A 19,430-nucleotide genomic window follows, 5' to 3' on the forward strand; every position below is an offset into this window, starting at 1 on the left:
TACACAGCGCATAATTAGCCTGCGGAGGGTGCGCAGCAGCCCCGGGAGCGCTCCGGGCAAATCGCAGTGACGGGCTCCCTGCATCTCCTGGATGATACATCTGGGTGCTATGATCGCATATTGCAATACGATCATGGGCAGTAATGTGATGCCCAGATTTCATTGCAATAGCATTAATAAATGAGGGCCTAAGTGCACAATCAGTAGCGGCTCCAGGCACGGGCAAGCAGGTCCGTCGCCCGGAGCGCTACTGTTTCCGGACAGCGCAGGAAACGGCCACCTCCCTCCCAGCACCATGGGTTATATTTAAGCTCAGCTGGGAGGGAGCGCCGGCCCTGTGCACAATCTCCACCATTTGAAACTCTTATAAATGAAAAAACAAAGGGCCTGATTCAGAGCCACTCATAAGCGGCAGCTCGTTCGCTCCGAGCGATGTTTGGCCAACTGCGCATGCGTACGGGTCGTTATACGCATGCGCGAACCAGTCAGTGCGGTCGAAATTCATGTGCTCGCAAAATAGCGAATGCCTGTTAACTTGAGTGACAGAATGAGGCGTATGTGGCTGGTAACAGGGGAAGGTGCTTGAAAACGGGGAGTGGAAATCAGAACGCAGGCGTGCTTAAAGGTCAAAACGGGCGTTTTATGGGTGTGCATAATTAATACAGCAGCGTCATCAACCACGTCACTGGGTTATTTTATAGCCAGAACTGCTCGCAAAATTGTGGTAGCAAAAACCGACCACAAGAATAGCGAGCAGTTCATACCCTGTTCGATGTACTCGATTAATCTAATAAATAGCGGACATGACGTAGGATGCGAGCGGCCAGGGGGCGTAGTTTCCCAAAAAACGACCGCAAGTTTTGTTCGCTCGTTCAGACCTAGAGGCGTGAACAGACCGCAAACAGCGAACGGTTCATTTGAATAGCCACCCCTATTTTCAGGACGAGCGAGCGCTAATTGCGTCCGGCTCTGAATGAGGGCCAAGGTGCATTACTGAGCCTAGCTCACTTTCAGCAGACAACTCCAGCTCTTGTTCCTCACCTCTGAAAAAGCAGCATTTTGCACACCAGCAGCTGCACACAACCATGCATTAACCCATAGAATTGTGCTCAGCTCAGCCGTGCAAATATATGCATGATATCACATAACAGCATTAGCACCACATTTTTCCAGCTTTTCAAATGATCCTTCTTGTCTTTTATAATATGTGCGTTATACTACTACAAATGTTTACGTTGGTTTGTGAAATCAGTTGCTGTCTCAAACAGAAGAATAGCTGCGTTCAGAAGAGTAGCTAAGCCAGAGGATCCCAAACTTGGTCCTCAAGGCACCCTAAAGCTGGCCACACACTAGACCAACTTTCATCCAACCAGCCAACTAGTTGATTGGTTGGAATGAAAATCTGGTAACGTATGGGAGTAACTGATCAGCAATTTGCTCGTAAATGCCAGAAAACAGATGAAAGTGGTCATGAGACAAGTTTGTTAAATGTTTAATCATAACAATTTGTTCAAACAACAGTTTTTAGTCCATTTTCCAGAGTTTGGGAGCAAATTGCTGATTGTCATTTGCTTTCATACCACCTTACCACATTTTCATTCCAACCAATCAACTAGTTTGATGGTTGGATGTAAGTTGGTCTAGTGCAAGGGTTGGAACTACACATCCCAGCATGCACTGCCATAGTTTTAGCATGCTGTTATATCAAAAAGGTGGCAGTGCATGCTGGGATGTGTAGTTCCACAGCAGCTGGAGGGCCAAGGTTGAAGACCCCTGGTCTAGTGTGTGGCCAGCTTAACAGTCAATGTTTGACCACAGATGACTTAATTAGTACCTCAGTCAATTTGATTTAACCATCTGTGCTCAACCATGGATATCTCTAAACCTCTGGGTTAAGCAAAAGTTTGGAGAAAACATTGAAAATGTTAGGCTGCTAGGCCGTTTAGGCTGCTAGGTGTTTAGATGCTGAAGTGTTTAGATCTCAAGTGTACTGAGCATTTAAAATCAAAATTAGTGTTATACCAGCGTTAAACCAAAGGAAACCAAACTACAAGCCAGCAAAACACGGATGAACTACACTCAAGCTATTCAGTGAGACAACACAAACATCAAACTACCTCCTGCAGTCTGCATAACCTGCACTCTTTACACTGATCTCCCTGGTTTGGACACTGCAAAACTTTTCTCCTTAGCTGCAGCTTCAAGCATTGAAATTTCTGTTTCTGAAACACATCTGAATGCACATCCCAAACAATGTCATTTGCCTTATATACACATGATTGCCCTGTCTAAATGTACTTCTTACCAGTATATTATTTACTATTATTCATTTGACTTTTATTTCTCCTACACTACTTACCTACTCTCTTCCACTACCTCACTGCCATAATACACTGCCTAATTGTCTACCTCCCCTCTAATACCTGCATCCTCTGCTGTGCTTCCCTGCCTACAGTACCACCTATTTGCTCACTTGTCATCCTTTGCTCTCCCTCAACCTTGTGTCAGCCACCATGCCGCCTCGCCCCTGCCCCATACCAACCATCTTTACCGGCTTACATGTTCCCCTTAGATCTAGCCCACACCCTCTCACACACATCCCAGACTATCTCATCCACATATCCCCCATCCCCTCCCTCCCATTTTCCTGTGCCCTCTGTAATACCAGATCCGTCTGCAATAAACTGCCCGCTATCCACAACCTCTTTATTTCCCACTCTTTAAATCTCGCTATCACTGAAACCTGGCTCTCCTCCTCTGATACTGCCTCCCCTGCTGTGCTCTCCTATGGGGGCCTCTCCTTCACCCACTCTGTCAGACCTGACAACCGCCAAGGTGGTGGATTTGGCATCCTCTTATCCCCCAACTGCACCTTTCACATTATCCCACCTGAGCCCTTCCTTTCTTTCTCCACCTTTGAGGTCCACTCTATCCGTCTCTTCTACCCCATTCATCTCCATGTTGCAGTCATCTACCGTCCCCCAGGCTCCCCCACCCAATTCCCTGACAACTTTTCCGCCTGGATTCTCCACTTCCTCTCTGCTGACCTCCCCTCTATAATCCTTGGTGACTTTAACATCCCTATTGACATCACAAATCCTGCATCCACCAATCTTCTTGCCCTCTCCTCCTCCTTTGGACTTTCTCAATGGACCTCCGCTGCTACCCACTGCCTCGGCCACTCCTTTGACCTCATCTTCACCCATCTGTGTGCTCTCTCTGACTTCTCCAACTCTCCCTTCCCCCTCTCTGACAACCATCTACTCTCCTTCACTCTCTCAAGTCCTCCACTCCTCCCCTCACCCAAAGCCACCATCATCAGATGCAATCTTGAGTCTCTCGACCCTGCTGTCCTGTCTTCCTCTCTTGATACTCTCCTTTCTCCTCTATCAACCATGGCCTGCCCTAACCAGGCAGCCTCCTACTACAACATCACCCTCATTTCTGCACTTGACTCCGTTGCCCCCTCCTCCTCTGTCCCCCTCCGTCAGTCCAAACTCCAGCCCTGGCACTCCAAAATGACCCGGTTTCTCCAAAAATGCTTGCGCACAGCCGAGCGCCTCTGGAGGAAATCTCGCTCTTTGGCGGACTTCCTTCACTTCAAGTTTGTCCTCTCTTCATACAGCTCGGCCCTCTCCCTCACCAAGTAATCCTTCCAGTCGCTCATTTCCTCTCAGTCCTCCAATCCCCACCGCCTCTTTGGTACTTTCAACACTCTCCTCCGCCCCCCATCTCCACCCCTTCCATCCTCCCTCACTGACTTTGTCTCCTTCTTCTCTTCAAAAATTGAGGCAATTCGTCACAGTATATCCTCCAATCTCCCTGCTGCAACACCACCTCCCCCACCATCCGCACCTCCCGGCCACCCCATCTTGTGCTCCTTCAGCCCCACCACGGGTGATGAGGTCCACTCCCTCAGCTTGTCCTCTCCCCCCTCCACCTGCCCCCTTGACCCCCCTCCTTTCTAGCCTTCTACGCTCCCTCTCCTCCACTGCCTGCTCCCACCTTGCTCACCTTTTCAACTTATCTCTCTCTACTGGCATCTTTCCCTCATCGTTCAAACATGCTCTTGTCACACCTATTCTTAAAAAAACCAACTTCGACCCGTTCTCACCTGCCAATTACTGCCCCATATCTCTTCTCCCTTTTGCCTCCAAACTACTTGAGTGGCTTGTCTACAGCCACATCACCAGCTATCTCTCTGACAACTCCATCTTTGATCCTCTTCAATCTGGCTTTCGCCAGCGTCACTCCACTGAAACTGCCCTGGATAAAGTCACCAATGACCTACTTGCAGCCAAATCCAGGGGCCACTTCTCTCTGCTCATCCTCCTGGACCTCTCTGCAGCCTTTGACACCGTAGATCATACTCTCCTCCTTCGCACCCTTCCGACCTTTGGCATCTCTAACACCGTCCATGCCTGGTTCACTTCTTACCTCACCAACCGCTCCTTCTCTATGTCTTCCTCCGGCTCCACCTCCCCCCCTTCCACCCTTCCGTTGGTGTCCCACAGGGTTCTGTCCTGGGTCTACTGCTCTTCTCCCTGTACACTTCTAAACTAGGAGAACTCATCAGCTCCATTGGCCTCCAATACCACCTCTATGCCGATGACACACAACTATACCTCTCCTCTCCTGAACTCTCCCCTGCTGTCCTCTCTCAGGTAACCAGTTGCCTCTACGCCATCTCTTCCTGGATGTCCAAGCGCTCTCTGAAGCTCAACATGGACAAAACTGAACTCATCTTTCCCCCTAATAGAGACTCCACTCCAACCAATCTCGCTATCACTGTTGATAACACAATCATCTCCCCTGTCCCCCAACTTCGCTGCTTGGGTGTCACCCTTGACTCTACCTTCTCCTTCAAACCCCACATTCAATCTCTGGCTCAATCCTGTCGGCTCCAGCTACGCAACATCGCTCGTATTAGGCCTTTCCTCTCCCAGAATGCTACCAAACTGATTATTCATTCACTAATCATTTCTCGGCTTGACTACGGCAACCTTCTCCTTACTGGCCTCCCACGTTGCCATCTTGCTTCCCTCCAGTCTGTTCTCAATGCGGCAGCTAGACTTATCTTCCTCTCCCACCATTCCACCTGCTGCTCCCCTCTGCCAAAACCTGCACTGGCTCCCATTCCCCTACAGAATCCTATTCAAACTCCTCACCTTCACATACAAGGCCCTCTCTAACTCTACTGCTCCCTACATCTCAAACCTCATCTCCTTACATACTCCCTTCCGCTCATTTAGGTCTGCCAATGACTGTTACCTCTCCTCCACCCTGGTTACTTCATCTCATGCACGTATCCAAGATTTTGCTTGTGCAACCCCCTTCACTGGAATGAGCTCCCTTGCTCGATTAGGCTCTCCCCGACCTTGCAGAGCTTCAAACGTGCACTGAAAACCTACCTGTTCATCAAAGCGTACCCTTCCAACACATAACCACGTCACCAAGTCTCTGTCCCTCCTGCCTCAGCCATCTCTACCTCGCCTACTTCCTGCACTCAGGTCCCCCTCTACACACTCTTGCCTCATGTCATCTGTCAGTCTCCCCTCTCCCCTAGATTGTAAGCTCCTAGGAGCAGGGTCCTCCTCCCCACTGTCTCATAGCCTTCTTCTCTAGCACTTCTATGACAGCCTTCACCTTCCCAGCTGTATTGTGTATGGAGAATTGTGTTGCTTATTGTTACTTGTGCTCTGTTTATAAGTTGGTTACTGTATTGTAATGTAATGTTCTGTGTACCCTTTACTGTATGTACGGTGCTGCGGACCTCTTGTGGCGCCCTATAAATAAAATGTAATAATAATTAATGTACTAAGCTGACCTTTCACAATGGAACAGTCTGTATATTGTGTCACTTTATGTTAGCATTCAATCACTTTAAAATACTATCCTTGTAAGTATGTGAGATTTTGAAAATGATTCTACACAGCAGTGGCATTTCTTGCAGTGCAGACACATGCATCTGCTGAAGAAGTGCAGATGGAGCAGATAAGAAAGGGTAATGCTGAAGTCTATTCCGCCTCCTCCATGCTTTTATTGGAAAGCAGTGCTCTGTAATTCCTCCCACTCTTGCATTGCAAAGCATGAATGCAGACACTTCCCATTCTCATCTCTCACACAGGCTTTCTCCATTACTGCACATTAATCTCTGCTCTCAGTCATCCTTTTATGCCGAAATTTCCACATTCAGACCTACATATATATTTCAGCATATCACTGAGCACGCTTCTTTTTTATTGCTTTATTTACAATTGACTGACAGTGTAAGAAAGTGATACAACACAGAGAGATTACCAGACATCATTGCTATTATGGATATGTATACAGTGGCGGCTCCAGGCACGGGGAAGCCGGTCAGTCGTCCGCAGCACTATGGTATCCGGCGGGCGCAGGAAAAGCCCACCCTGCCACCCCACGTTATTTAGATGATATTCGCTCAGGGGGAGGGAGCGCAGGAGGGAAGTGGCGGCCACACAGGATGGCGCTGACAACAGCAAAGCCTGGCACCGGCCTTTTATGTATAGTCATTTGTAAAATAATGAACACAATCACTTGATGATTTTTTGGTGCTCAGTCATTGTGTGTGTGCATGCACAATGGTGTGATAGACACATGTACGTTCACTGTACACAGGGGCGTCAGAACTTTTTTAGGTTAGGGGGCCAAGATATAATTTATTTTTTGGCACCACTAAATAGCTGAATGTTGCTCCTTTAGAGGCAGCTGGAGTAACCCACCACACCACCTACCTGATGACAGAGATCTGTAAGCCAGAAGGGTCTTGGCTTTTGCTGATTTGGAATCTGTATGCGGACATCACTGCTCTCTCCCAGTCTCCTCACTCACAGACAGAACACTGACACATCACTACTGCGCAGCTCCAGGAACACATGCAGTCAATAGCGCATCCCTGTACAGACAAGTTATCCAACCAGCGCTGGGAGAGGATGACGGTTACCCACATGCTGCCGGGAGCTGTAGTTTGGCATAGGTCTAGGAACTTATCGCTACGGTGCACTGAGCCTCACTCTAGGACTACAGAGACCATCATGCAACGCGAAGCTGGCTGCTTTACTATCCTTATCAAACTGGACAAATCAATGTAAGGCAGCCTCATAATCATGTCCAGCCACAGGTCTACTTGCACCCTTCGCAAGAATTTTTGGAGCGTGGGGCACCTATTCCTTGAAAATTTAGTATAGTGTGGGGTCACCGGGGTTAGTGCATTCTCCCTTCCTTCCATTAATCCGGCACTGTTTCATTAAGTGATGACCCGGGACAGCCGCTGAGATATGATTATCCACACATGCTAATAAGAACTGACCGTTGTCAGCTCTTTTCAACTAGGTGGTAATTGTTGTCATTCAGCCATTGGGGGATCAGAGCAGTAGCTAGACTTTTTGGTGCCCTGTGCCAGAAAGAGCATTGGCGCCCCCCTCATTTTTCAAAGGGACATAATGCACTCAAAAAAGGGGAATGGCCTCATGGGGAAGGGCCAGGGAAGAGATAGGGGAGGCCAGGAGATGCTGAGGATGAAATAAGAGGAAGCTATAAGCAAGATTGATAATAAACAGAAATTTGACAGGCCCAAACAGCACCCCCTGTCCTGTGGTGCCCTGTGCGATGGCACTGGTCGCACTACCCTAGCTACGCCCTGTGGGGGATACCTGTACCAATTTATGTTCTATGTTTAATTTTACCTTTTATTAAATTGTATTTCACTATAAATATTTTTCTCTTTCCAATTCATTATGGACATATGATGATATGGCAAAGAGGAGGAAATATGTATGAGCCATTTATGGTACTGGACTCTTGTGGTGGTGAACTCTGGAAAAGAATGACTACATAAGCTTGTGGTTATAAGTATTGATTGTTTTATTAGCGCTGGAAGTTCTGTATCTATTGGCTTTGACATTGGTGTACTTTTGGTGGAGGGGAGGGGGAGACCTCCTTTTGACACTTGCTGCAGCAGCTGCTTTCACATTGCGCAGTTTAGTCCTCTATATCTGCTTTTTTAAAATCATTTTCATTATAGTTCGCAGAGAGGATTTATTCACAAAGTGGTTGACAGACAGGGACCATATATGGGAGGCAACGGGGAGGTGGCGACTCAAACACCATCGTGTCCTGATCATCTTTGGGCCATGACTCTGCCTGTGACTGTAATCTCGTACACAGTGAAAGTTGCTCCAGCTTTTCAGTTCGCAAAGCCCTTCTGTACGACCATTACTCAGAAGTCCGATAGTCAACTGATCTGCGACTGAGCTGTGTCTTTGCATGCAGTCACTTGGATTTACGCTGCCAGCGGGCATCTCAATACAAATCAGGGGGTCTGCAACTTTTGCATATATTTGCAACTGTGGCAGCATTTGTGTTCATCTCTGAATCAGGCCCCTGGTGCAGAGTTGGGCAGAAATAAGCCGTATGTGTTCCCACATCGCCTGTATGAAAAGTAAAGTGTATACTTGCCCATATGCAGAGTTGTACACATCATGTGCAGCATCGGGTTGGATACAGGATGCCGGAGCTCAGGATTCCGGCTGTCAGAATCCCGACATATTTGGAATACCGACACCTGTCTGTAAGTAACCTAACCTAAACCGAACCCTCCCTCCCTGCAGCCTAAACCTAGCCCTCCACCTCCCGTAGACCAAACCTAACATTCCCCCTGCAGCCTAACCATAACCCTCCCACCCCCGTAGCCTAATCCTAACCCTCCCCCTGGTACCTAACCCTAACTCCAATAGTTACCATCGGGATTCTGGCACCAGCATTCTGGGCGGTGGTGGCACCCCGACAGCCAAGATATAAACTACATCCGGGGGCGCCCGCCTGTTTGTTACATCATCAGTGAGTACTTGCACCAGCCCTATACTAGGTGCAAAGGATCAGTGGCGTAACTAGGGCAGGGCGAGCGGGGTGCATGCGGTCAGCGCTACACATTTACACAGGACCGGCGCTAGGCTTCCAGCGCCGGTCCTGTGCTGCACACCTGAGCCAGGTCCCTCCCCCTGAGCGCTTGCCCAAAAGCGCTAGGAGGCGGGCTCAGGCTGTGCATAACACACGCATCGCCGCCAGCGCTGGCGGCGATGCGTGTGTTAAACAGCAGCCAATGAGAGTCAGATAGACTCTCATTAACTGCTGCAGCACCCACTGCAAGAGCCGGACTTCCGTCCGGCTCCTGCAGTGGGTAATGGGACAGAAGTCATGACGTCATGACGTCTGTCCCATAATGCTGAGCGCGCCAGCCCGGGAGGACTGGCGGGCGGCGGCGGCGGGAGCGGCGGCGCGGACCGGAGCAGCAGCAGCGTGGATTCAGGTAAGTATATTTTCATATATATATATTTTTTTAACCTATCTGCACTACTGGGGGCACAACAGGGGAGGGGGGTGGCTACTACTGGGGGGACCTCTACTGGGGGTGGGGGCACAATGGGGGAGGGGTGGCTACTACTGGGGGTACCATTATTGGGAGGACCTCTACTGGGGGGGCTACTACTGGGGGCACTTAATCGGGAGGGGGAACCTCGACTGGGGACTACTACTTGGGGGGGGGGACTACCACTGGGGGCATTATAAAAGGGGCCTACTACTAGAGGCACTGCACTCGGGGGACCACTACTGGGGGCAATAATAGGAAGGGCCACTACAGGGGGCACTGGATAGGGGGGATCACTACTGGGTGCCTGCATAAGGGGAACACTACTGGGAAAACTGCATGGGGGGACTACTGCTGGGGGCACTATATAAAGGGCACTGCATAGGGGGGGGGACTACTACTGGGGGCACCATATAAAGGGCACTGCATAAGGGGATACCACTACTGGGCGCACTGCATTGTGGGGACTGCTACAGGGTGCACTGCATAAGGGGAACACTAAATGGGGCACTGCATTTGGGTGGGCCACTAGTGCGGGGTACTGAGTAAGGGGAACTAATTGGGGGCTGTATAAGGGGGACCACTACTGGGGATACTGTATAAGGGGCACTACTATGGGCCTGCATAAGAGGGACCACAACTGCATACTGGGGGTACTGTATAAGGGGTACTACTGGGGTTAAGGATAGGAATGTAATGGATAGGAATGTTCAGTGTGAAAATAAAGGGGTGTGTCATGTTGACACGCCCCATTCTTAAGTGACCATGCCCATTTTTTGCCGCGTGCGCCTTCGGTGCGCGCACATCGGGGGGGGGGGGAGTCCCTTTTCAAATATGCCCTGGGCTCCAAATGCCCTAGTTACGCCACTGCAAAGGATATACCTGGAAATAGGTGTATCTACATTTTGTCCAACTTTGCATAGCTTGCAGTTCCGTAGACAAAACCTCAGTGATTTTTGACTACATGAGAGCACCCCAGTTATAACCTATTTACAACTCTTCAGCCATAAGTATAGATGTGATTGAAATGAATACAGTTGTGCATCGCACAATCTTCCAGTCCCCACTCTGTCCACTTCACTGAGGAAATGGGCAGTCTGGGAACCTGAAATTTAGATATTTCCCTGATATGCTGTAAGTATGAAATACACAATTGTTAATCAGCAGAAAACTTGATGTTGCTGAAGTATCCACAGGGGGAGGACATGATCTGCAATGAATCACATCACTGCAGCCCCACCTTCACAAAGCTCAATGACATTATTTGCACCATCATGGTAATGATTATGCCATTCCTGATCGCAGCATCAAACTCCTGGACCGCCAACAGCAATGAGAGGACAGTCTACTTTCCAGAAGTGGAGGAGAACTCCTCCAAAGTCTCCCAGGCCTTGTGTACCCAGAAGAGTAAGGGGTATATTTACTAAAGTGCTGGTTTTTAGAAGTGGAGTTGTTGCCCATAGCAACCAATCTGATTCTACTTATCATTCATTTAGCACCTTCTAGAAGATAATAGCTAGAATCTGATTTTTTGCAATGGCAACATCCCCACTTCTAAAAACCCACACTTTAGTAAATATACCCCTAGGCCTCTATGGAATATACAAATGTTAATCAGCATAACTATTAGGGGTGCTCAATCACCCATAGAGCAGCCCCCTATATTTGGAGCCACAGGCCCCTTAACTGTTCTGGACCCAAACCGCCTATAATATAATCGACCACTGCACTTGATGAAACAACAGTTTTGGTCTGTATTTTTAGTTGTCATTTTGAAAGAAAGCACTGTTTTATAATTATGATGGTCTGTGTCAAACATGATCAGAATGTGAACCACAAATTATGCAAAATACTTAACTGTGGAAATACGCTTGAGCATGAAGAGTTCAGGGAAATATATTTTGGGGCAAATAAGTAGTTGAAATTCTGCACATACATTTTACTGTGCAAACCCCACTGTAATTTAACACCAGTGTACTTCACAATGGTTATTACTTATGAAATCGTCGTAATCAACCAGACACTTGTTTTCATTGTTGATCTAAGGAGTGAAACCATCAACCATCGGTGGTCGTTGATGGCCATCCCTACTATTCACTGAGGCACTATTCGAAGTTATGTACATTGAGTGGGTGGGACAGGGCATGTGATTATTGTAAATGCAGCATCACAAGTCTCCCCACTCAGTATTCACCTTGCAGGAAGACAAGTTCCCTCTTGAAGAACAATCAGCTTACCGACTTCTCAGGACTCCTTTCTGGGAGCAACCGGAGAGGAACTGCTGCTCTCAGCTTCGGGTAGGAGGGGGGCCCTATCCCCTTTACAGGAATAGCCTGCTAATTGCGGGTCCGTGAGGAGCGGGAGGGGCTAAATGACGCGATTTGCGTCATTTAGCCCCTCCTCCTCCCTACGGACCCGCAAATTTCTTGGAAAATCTCCACATCCTGACCACTTCACTAGGAAATGGGTGGGATGCGGGAGATCTGCCTACTTTTTCAGCGGTGCAGCGGGTTACTTGAAAAATTGTGAGCGACTCGCGGGAGTGTAGGCAAGTATGGCTTTACCTGGTGTCAGAGCCGGCCTTAACCAATTTGATGCCCTAGGTAAGATTTTGGCTGGTGCCCCTTAGTACTGGTGCTAGTTCCTCCTCTGACCCAGCACCCCTCTCCCAGCACTTTACCCATCACCCAGCAGCACAGCTGCAGCCAGCAACACCCATCAACCCTCACCCATAGCAATCCTCATCCACAGACCTGTAACTAGACATTTTGGTGCCCTGTGCCAGCAAGAGCAATGTCGACTCCACCCCCCATATTTTAAATAGAGACAGCGTACGCTGAAGGCAACTTTATTCACATTAAATCACAGTGTCCCTTATTCACGTTACATCACACCATAGTGTCCCTTATTCACATTACACGACATGTTGTGTCCCTTATTCACATTACGCCTCACAGTAGTGCCCCTAATTCACGTTATGTCACACAGAAGTGTGTGCTATTCACATTACACCACACCGTATTGCTCCTTATTCACATTATACCACACAGTAGTGTCCTTTATACACGTTACACCACACAGTAGTGCACCTTATACACATAATGCCACACAATAACGCCAGCGGAGCTGAACTGAGAACTCTGATCACGGTAGGGCAGCCAGAGCAGAGCTGCCGGCGCCGTCCACCTGTCCGGGTCCCGCCGTTGTTCACAGTCGAGCCGGCCCTCAGCTTGGAATGCATGCCCCAAAGCATTCCAAATGCCCTAGTTTGCCTATGCCTAGGGCCGGCTTTGTCTGGTGCCAGGATGTATTTCCCTAATTTGTTAGTCTTCTGGACATTCTGGGAGGGTAGGCAGCTATGGCAAGTATATATTAGAATATATTATAATGGTTATCTGTCAATCATAAGTCTGAAAATCCGCCACTTGATTTCCATTTGATCAGTCTTGACAGGCAATTTGCAGATATCGGTGCACGTGTGCCGAGTTTAAGAGGCTGCAGAGCAAGGTTTGGCAATAACCTGGCCTAGTTGGCTTATACAAGGATAGAGCATTAAGCCCTGTACACGACGATGTGTGTACGGAGCGATATTAGCAGCGGCGGGCCCGGAAGGGTGGGTGCTAGCATCCTTAAGTGCATCCACACTTGCCGATGCCTCATGCCGGCAACGACGAACAACGGCAAGGGGCGGGGCTATGCTGCATTCGGCAACATGGCATCGTTAACGGTATACCCAGATTGAGCTGTATGTACAGACGACTGGGGATATCGTTAACGACCCGCGGGAGCACGCATCGTTAGTCGTTAAGTTCATATACACGATATATCGTTATCATTCATAACGTTAATAAAAATCGTCCAGTGTGTATTCGCCGTAAGTTAGATCAGTGATTCTCAAACTTTCTTGAATCACAGCACCCTATAGTATCAGCAATTTATTAACGGCACTTCTAGGTCAAAAGATTGTTATTGTGAAATTAAGCAAAATTATTCAATTAAGTAAATTGTGTTACCTGTCTTCCTTAGGCTCAGCTATGTGGTCGTGGACAGGATGGCACTTCTGTTTGTCCACATATTTTATGATTGGCAGCCACCAGCATTGATTTTGCTGATAACATTGACTATAAATAATTTGATTTGATCCTTGAGCCCCAACCCGTGGCACCCCTGCAAGTGACCTGCGACTCCCCAGGGTGCCATGACACCCAGTTTGGGAACCACTAAGTTATACCCATTTTACACTGACATGAAAATCCCGGGTTTTTGCACGTGAAGTCGTGAACGCGCATCATCCTGGGATTTTTGTCAGTGTAAACGGATCAACCCAGGTCCAGTGATCCGGGGATCCAACATGGCTATATTGCACGATTGGGCACGGGTCGATCCTGTGTCACCATGCAGTGTTATCGTGACCTGGGTCGTGCCGCATGCTGCCTGATTGGCTGGCTTCAGTGGAGCTTGGAGATTACATCATCTCCAAGCATCATCTGCCGGGAGGCCCAGGTCCCTGCCGACCCGGGCATAACCCGGATTGGCGCCGCAGTGTGAAAGGGGTCTGTCCCTGGTCTGATCCGGGTTGGAAACGTGTTGCAAATCACAGGTCAGACCCGGGACTTTGGTGTAAAAGAGGTATAAGATGTTAGAGAGGTGTTGGGCAACAAGCTGTCTTTTGCCGCTTGGGGGCCTCTGACCATAACTTGCACACCCCAGCTAATACCTCCTTTATTTTCACATTTCTAAACTAAAAAGCTTGTATACAGATTTACAGAGAGGCGTCTTTTTTGTTTTATTAAATGTAGTTTCAAATTATTTCTGAGCTTGGGGGTAATATGCAGCCCTTTTGGAGGTTGTAGGGCTTCCCATAGGTTCCCTGCAGTGTATCAGGTTGCCTATTACTGTGCTTGAGTATTATTTTACAAAATGATGAATGGTTTTGAAGAATAAATATTTCTTCTAGTTTAGGTTTTCAGAGATGTGTAATAGAGACTGTACAAGCAAAGCAATCAGCGTTTTTATCCTCCAACTTGTGTGACAACATTAGAGATTATCCATAGCAGTTACTCAGTTAGCTCAGCAGCAGGAGTCCCTACGTGCATGTACTCGGTGGTGGTAATAAATGTATTGTACATATGGTGGTGGTGTGCTCTGTGTACAGCAGGAGCAGCCTCCCTATTCCCACCCCGGTGGAAGGAGGGGAATGAGGAGGGAGGAGGAGAGCCCGGCCAGCGCAGGGAGGTGGGGGCGCTCGCTGGATGCTTGCTGCAGGATTGGCCCGGCTTGGAGACGGTTCCCCGCTGTGTGCCCGGGTGTGCTTGCTTGCTGTAGGAAGGTGTCCTCTTCGGGTAACTCTTCGATCCCTATCCGGAGCCTATCCCTGATCACCATGCGGCTCTCCCGGGAGACTCCCAGCGCCCCGGCCGTGCGCATGCAGCTCCGGATCGGTGCCCGGTGAGGGGGGCGACAATGAGTGGCGAGCAGGAGCCAGAGTAAGTACCACCTGTATTCTGGGCCTGCCTCACACACACACACACACATATATATATATATATATATATATATATATATATATATATATATATCACACACACTACGCCTGTCTATTGCGTGTTCTGTACCTTTATCTCACAAATGTACACATTGTACTCTTTTCAGATTGTTTGCCTGTATATTGTGCCTGTTGCAATGTGTGCTAGGTGCTGCACACTGTATATAGCTATATATGTACACAGTGGTTTTAGTTCAGATATGTATGGCTTGCATTTTGCATTGTGCTTTTATGAATCACATGTAAGGGAGATATTTTGTATGTGGTTTAGTGTCACATACACATGTGGTACAAAACTTGTCATCTGTTACAGGTCTTGTTCATAGACCATGATTCTGTTACTTGACATATCTCTATATAGGATTTTCATGGGTGTCATATATGGCCTGATGGAGTGGCACATTGAAGCGCCAGGGCTGTTTCCCACCACTTGTGACATCAAGAAAATTAATGCGCCTGTTGCATTAGGGTCTGTGCTGTGTAACATGGATTAGCGTGGCAAAATGGTATCTTTTATGATGAAGCACTTTTATGTTCTTAATTATGTATTTATGGGTGGATTGGGTGCTGTGTATGTATCATAATATAATTTTGGAGTCATAACATACCTACATTTTCTTATAGCAATTTATTTGCGCAATATATCTTATTGAGGGAAATACCTTTTTTTTTGCTTGATCAGAGTGGGCAAAACCATTGATGTGCCGCTGTTCACTACTTTAAACAGTGCCATTTGCTCGTGGTGGCATAAGATAGAGCAAAACAGAAACCTGTTTCACTTTTAATAAAGGGATTTTATACTTTTCGAATACCATGAATTTTGAAAGCTTGTACTCAATGTTTACCAACTGCGTAAATACATTAGACAGCTTTAGAGGTCTTTGGCTTCAACTAATTTTGTACTGTGCACAAAACTGCAAAATATAGTGCACTATTTAGCAATGCGCCATATGTTCCTACCTGACACCCTATGTTTGGAGTACATGACCTGTTTTTAAGTCTGTCGACTGTGCATGTACATTCTAGAACATGTCTCTTTATTTACATTCAATGTACATGGGGCATCCATATGTTTACATTTAAGATGCCCTTATGTGTTTTGTGAATCGGTTGAATATTTAATTCAGGTTTGCATACACCATTTATTATTCTGTATGGTTTGCTGGATGTTGAATTGTTTGTACCTATCGAACTATGTGTATTTCCAGGATGCATGAAGAATATTTGGGATATCTACTGTACATTTTTTGTGTTTTTAAACATGTAAGTGTATGCTCTTTTCTTATTCATCTTTGTCGATATGTCTTTAAATACAGTGCATTTGTGTGTTTTGTTAATCCATGCATGTGCAAATGTTCATACATGCATGTTAAGTTCGCACTGGTGTGTTGCTGGGTGCTGCGTGACTCATCCAGTCATGTTACATTGCTTCTTGAGTCTAACATGCAGAATAGTAATTTGTTCAAGCTGCCTTTAGGAATAGATAATTTCAGGGGCCCTTATGCTTTTTTTAATCTTCAGTGTATATTCACATGCATTTGAAATGTTGCGGTTATCTTTTCTTTTTTTTGTAGATATACTGTATATGCTAAATTATTTAGTAAATGTGATGTATTCTAATGTAGTGTGTTTTTTGCATGTACACATCACACATGCCGGGTATTAAAGAATTATTATATTGTGTGATGTGATGTGATAGTTGGTAGTATGTCCTTGTGAAACAGCAGATTTGTTTGTGATCTGTGTTTATTTCTGCATTATACTATTTTTAAATATGTTTTTTTGACATTTTATTGCTTGTGGTTCCCAATTTAACTACACCTACAGTTATATTTTCTACTCCGTGTTGATGTGGTGTTTTATATGTTGTGATTGAAATAGTAGGTTGAGTTCTGTGCTTTGTACAATTGGGCTTATGCTATAAAATGTCAGTACTATAGTGACTTTCCCTGCTAAGCCCTGTTTCTGGCAGAAACTATTGTACATAAGGACTAAATATCCCTCTTCCCATGTGCCCTGTTCTGTGGTGGCTCCCGTTTTGCCTTTATCTGTATATTCAATCCCTGGGTACCTTGTGCTGTTGTGTGTAATAAGTGTGCTGTTTCCTGATGATGAAATGTCAGCATACTGGGCTGTCTGTGCTGTGCTCTTCTCTCCCCAGTGCTCTCAGCGGCCATGTTGTGCTGCTGTTTTGTGAATTGTCCTCATTTGCATAGCAGGATCCCATTCATAAATTGTTCCCTGGCTATATATTACCTTTACATGCTCTGGCAGGGTGCAGCAGGGGTGCAATGGCTGCATAAATAGGGAATAATAGTAAATGGGTTGTAACGAGCAAGGGGGAGGAGAGGGGAAGCATTGGTAAGAATGAGAAAAGGTGGGATGAACTACTGTACTACACATACTTGTTCACCATGTCACAATGGCATATCCTATTACAGACAGAGTGTCTCATTGTTCTCCAAGCTAGAAAGTGATTCCTCTTTTTATACCATTCTGTTTATTTAGGGATTTTTGCAACATATCCGTGTGTGTGTACATATATATATTTACAGTCAAGTCACATTATTATGACCACCTCCTACATTTGACGTCGGCAGCGCGTAGCCCATGAAGTACGTCACGTGCCATGCGCTGGCTTGGTGGGTATATAAGGTGTGCAATAGGCCATCTGCACACATATCACTCGTTGCTGTTATGGGTAAGATGGGCGATTTATAGGAGTTGCAAAAAGGAATAATTATTGGCTTTCGGGCCAAGGGTGGCAGTATTTCTGAAACAGCGCAGTTTGTCAACTGTTCACGTGCTGTAGTGGTAAAGTGGTGGACAAATGGCACCATTGCGAATAACCGACGTGGAAACTGCAGAGCACCATGTGCCATTGATGTGAAAGGTGAACGTTGGCTGCGAAGGTACGTGAGAGCCTACCAACATGCTGCAGTGGAGCAGCTCGACGTCAAAATGAACCTGGAGGCCACCAGACGTGTATCTAAAACGACAATTCGCTGAACCCTGTTGCATATGGGGCTCAGAAGCAAACGGATGGTCACTGCACCTATGCTAACGAAGGTGCATTGGCAGAAAAGGCTTACATTTTCACATCTATATCGGAATTTTAACTTCTGCTGATTGGCGAAGGGTTGTCTTCTCCAAAGAGTCACGTTTTCTGCTTAATCGAACATATGGACGTTGGCGTGTCAGGCGAGAAACATCTGAGAACAAACACCCTGCAACCATTGCTGGAAGAACATAAGCTGGTGGTGGCAGTGTTATGGTCTGGGGAATGTTTTAATGGAATTCTCTGGGCCCATTCATCCATGCGGAAGGTATCCTCAACTGATTTGGTTATGAATCCATCCTTGCAGAGCACATACACCCATACACGCTGATTGTCTTCCCTGAGGCGGATGGGATCTTCCAGCAATACAATGCGACATGTCACATGGCTAGAAATGTCTGACAGTGGTTGGATGAGCATGACCAAGACTTCCAAGTACTTCACTGGCCCCCTAATTCCCCGAACTTGAACCGAATTGAGCACCTCTACCATTGTGTTCGCTCTATGGATACTTCACCATGCACCCTCCAGCAGATGTGGGATGCACTGCAGCCAGCATGGCTCCAGATGCCTTTGCCAACCTACCAGCACCTTCCATCTTTATGGAGTCACTCCCAGCCTGTCTAGCTGCTGTCCATGCTGCACACGGCGCTTACTCGGGCTATTAGCTGCTGGTCATAATAATGTGACCCGTGTATGTGTGTGTGTGTGTGTGTGTGTGTATGTGTAATATATATATATATATATATATATATATATATATACATACACGTGTGAGATATAGATGTGTGATAGATGTAATCTCTTAGTTACACGATCAGGGTGAGGGTGCTGTCTACTCAGCTGTCCCCACAATCTCTAATGCTACTCTGACTCGACAGTGGTAGTGCGCATGCGTGAACTGGGTTCACACATGTGTACGAAGAAGCTGACGTCCTGCGGAGGAATCCGCAACCCGGATCTTCTTCCCATGGGTGCATGGTGTAGGTTCCCGTTGTCAAGTTCCAAAAATGTAGTATTTTCGCACATTGATGATTTTAGGTCCCCATACTATTGTATGGTGGTGCCTGACCAGTTCGGGAGTGAAGGGTCCGTGATATCTCCTGTATTACCTTTTGTAATGAATAGCCGTGATACTTAATTTCTACAAGAGCAGGTCTACTCTACTTTTGTAGAAATGAAGAGATAATAAATAGACCCTCTTATATGTGTTTGTGTGTGATCTAGAGATATCTATCTTCTATCTATATCTGTCTGAGTCTCTCCTTCCCTATCTTTTACTCTCTCGCTGTCTCCTTCCTCCTCCTGTTTTCCCTCCCTCCCTCCTCCTTCCTGGCCTCTCCCTCCCTCCATTCCCCCTCCCTTTCTTGTTGACACAGCTATGTGGGAAATATCAGCGCAGGGAGGCCCGGGTGTCACGTGACCCCTTCCTCCATTCA

At 47.0% G+C, this 19,430-nt stretch overlaps 1 protein-coding gene across 1 annotated transcript in view; it reads left to right on the plus strand.

The window, feature by feature from the left end:
* Positions 1-14,523: 14,523 nt before the first annotated feature.
* The window catches only part of SPRED1 (sprouty related EVH1 domain containing 1), an 84,644-nt gene continuing 79,737 nt past the window's right edge, over positions 14,524-19,430 (plus strand). The window contains exon 1 of the mRNA XM_088456572.1: positions 14,524-14,874. Within this exon, the coding sequence (XP_088312698.1) occupies positions 14,852-14,874 (23 nt within the window). The 5' untranslated portion in view covers positions 14,524-14,851. The remainder of the gene's footprint in view (positions 14,875-19,430) is intronic.

The sequence above is a fragment of the Taudactylus pleione genome, unplaced genomic scaffold (genome assembly GCF_031769625.1).
Source record: "Taudactylus pleione unplaced genomic scaffold, aTauple2 ptg000707l, whole genome shotgun sequence".
Taxonomy (NCBI): Eukaryota; Metazoa; Chordata; class Amphibia; order Anura; family Myobatrachidae; genus Taudactylus; species Taudactylus pleione.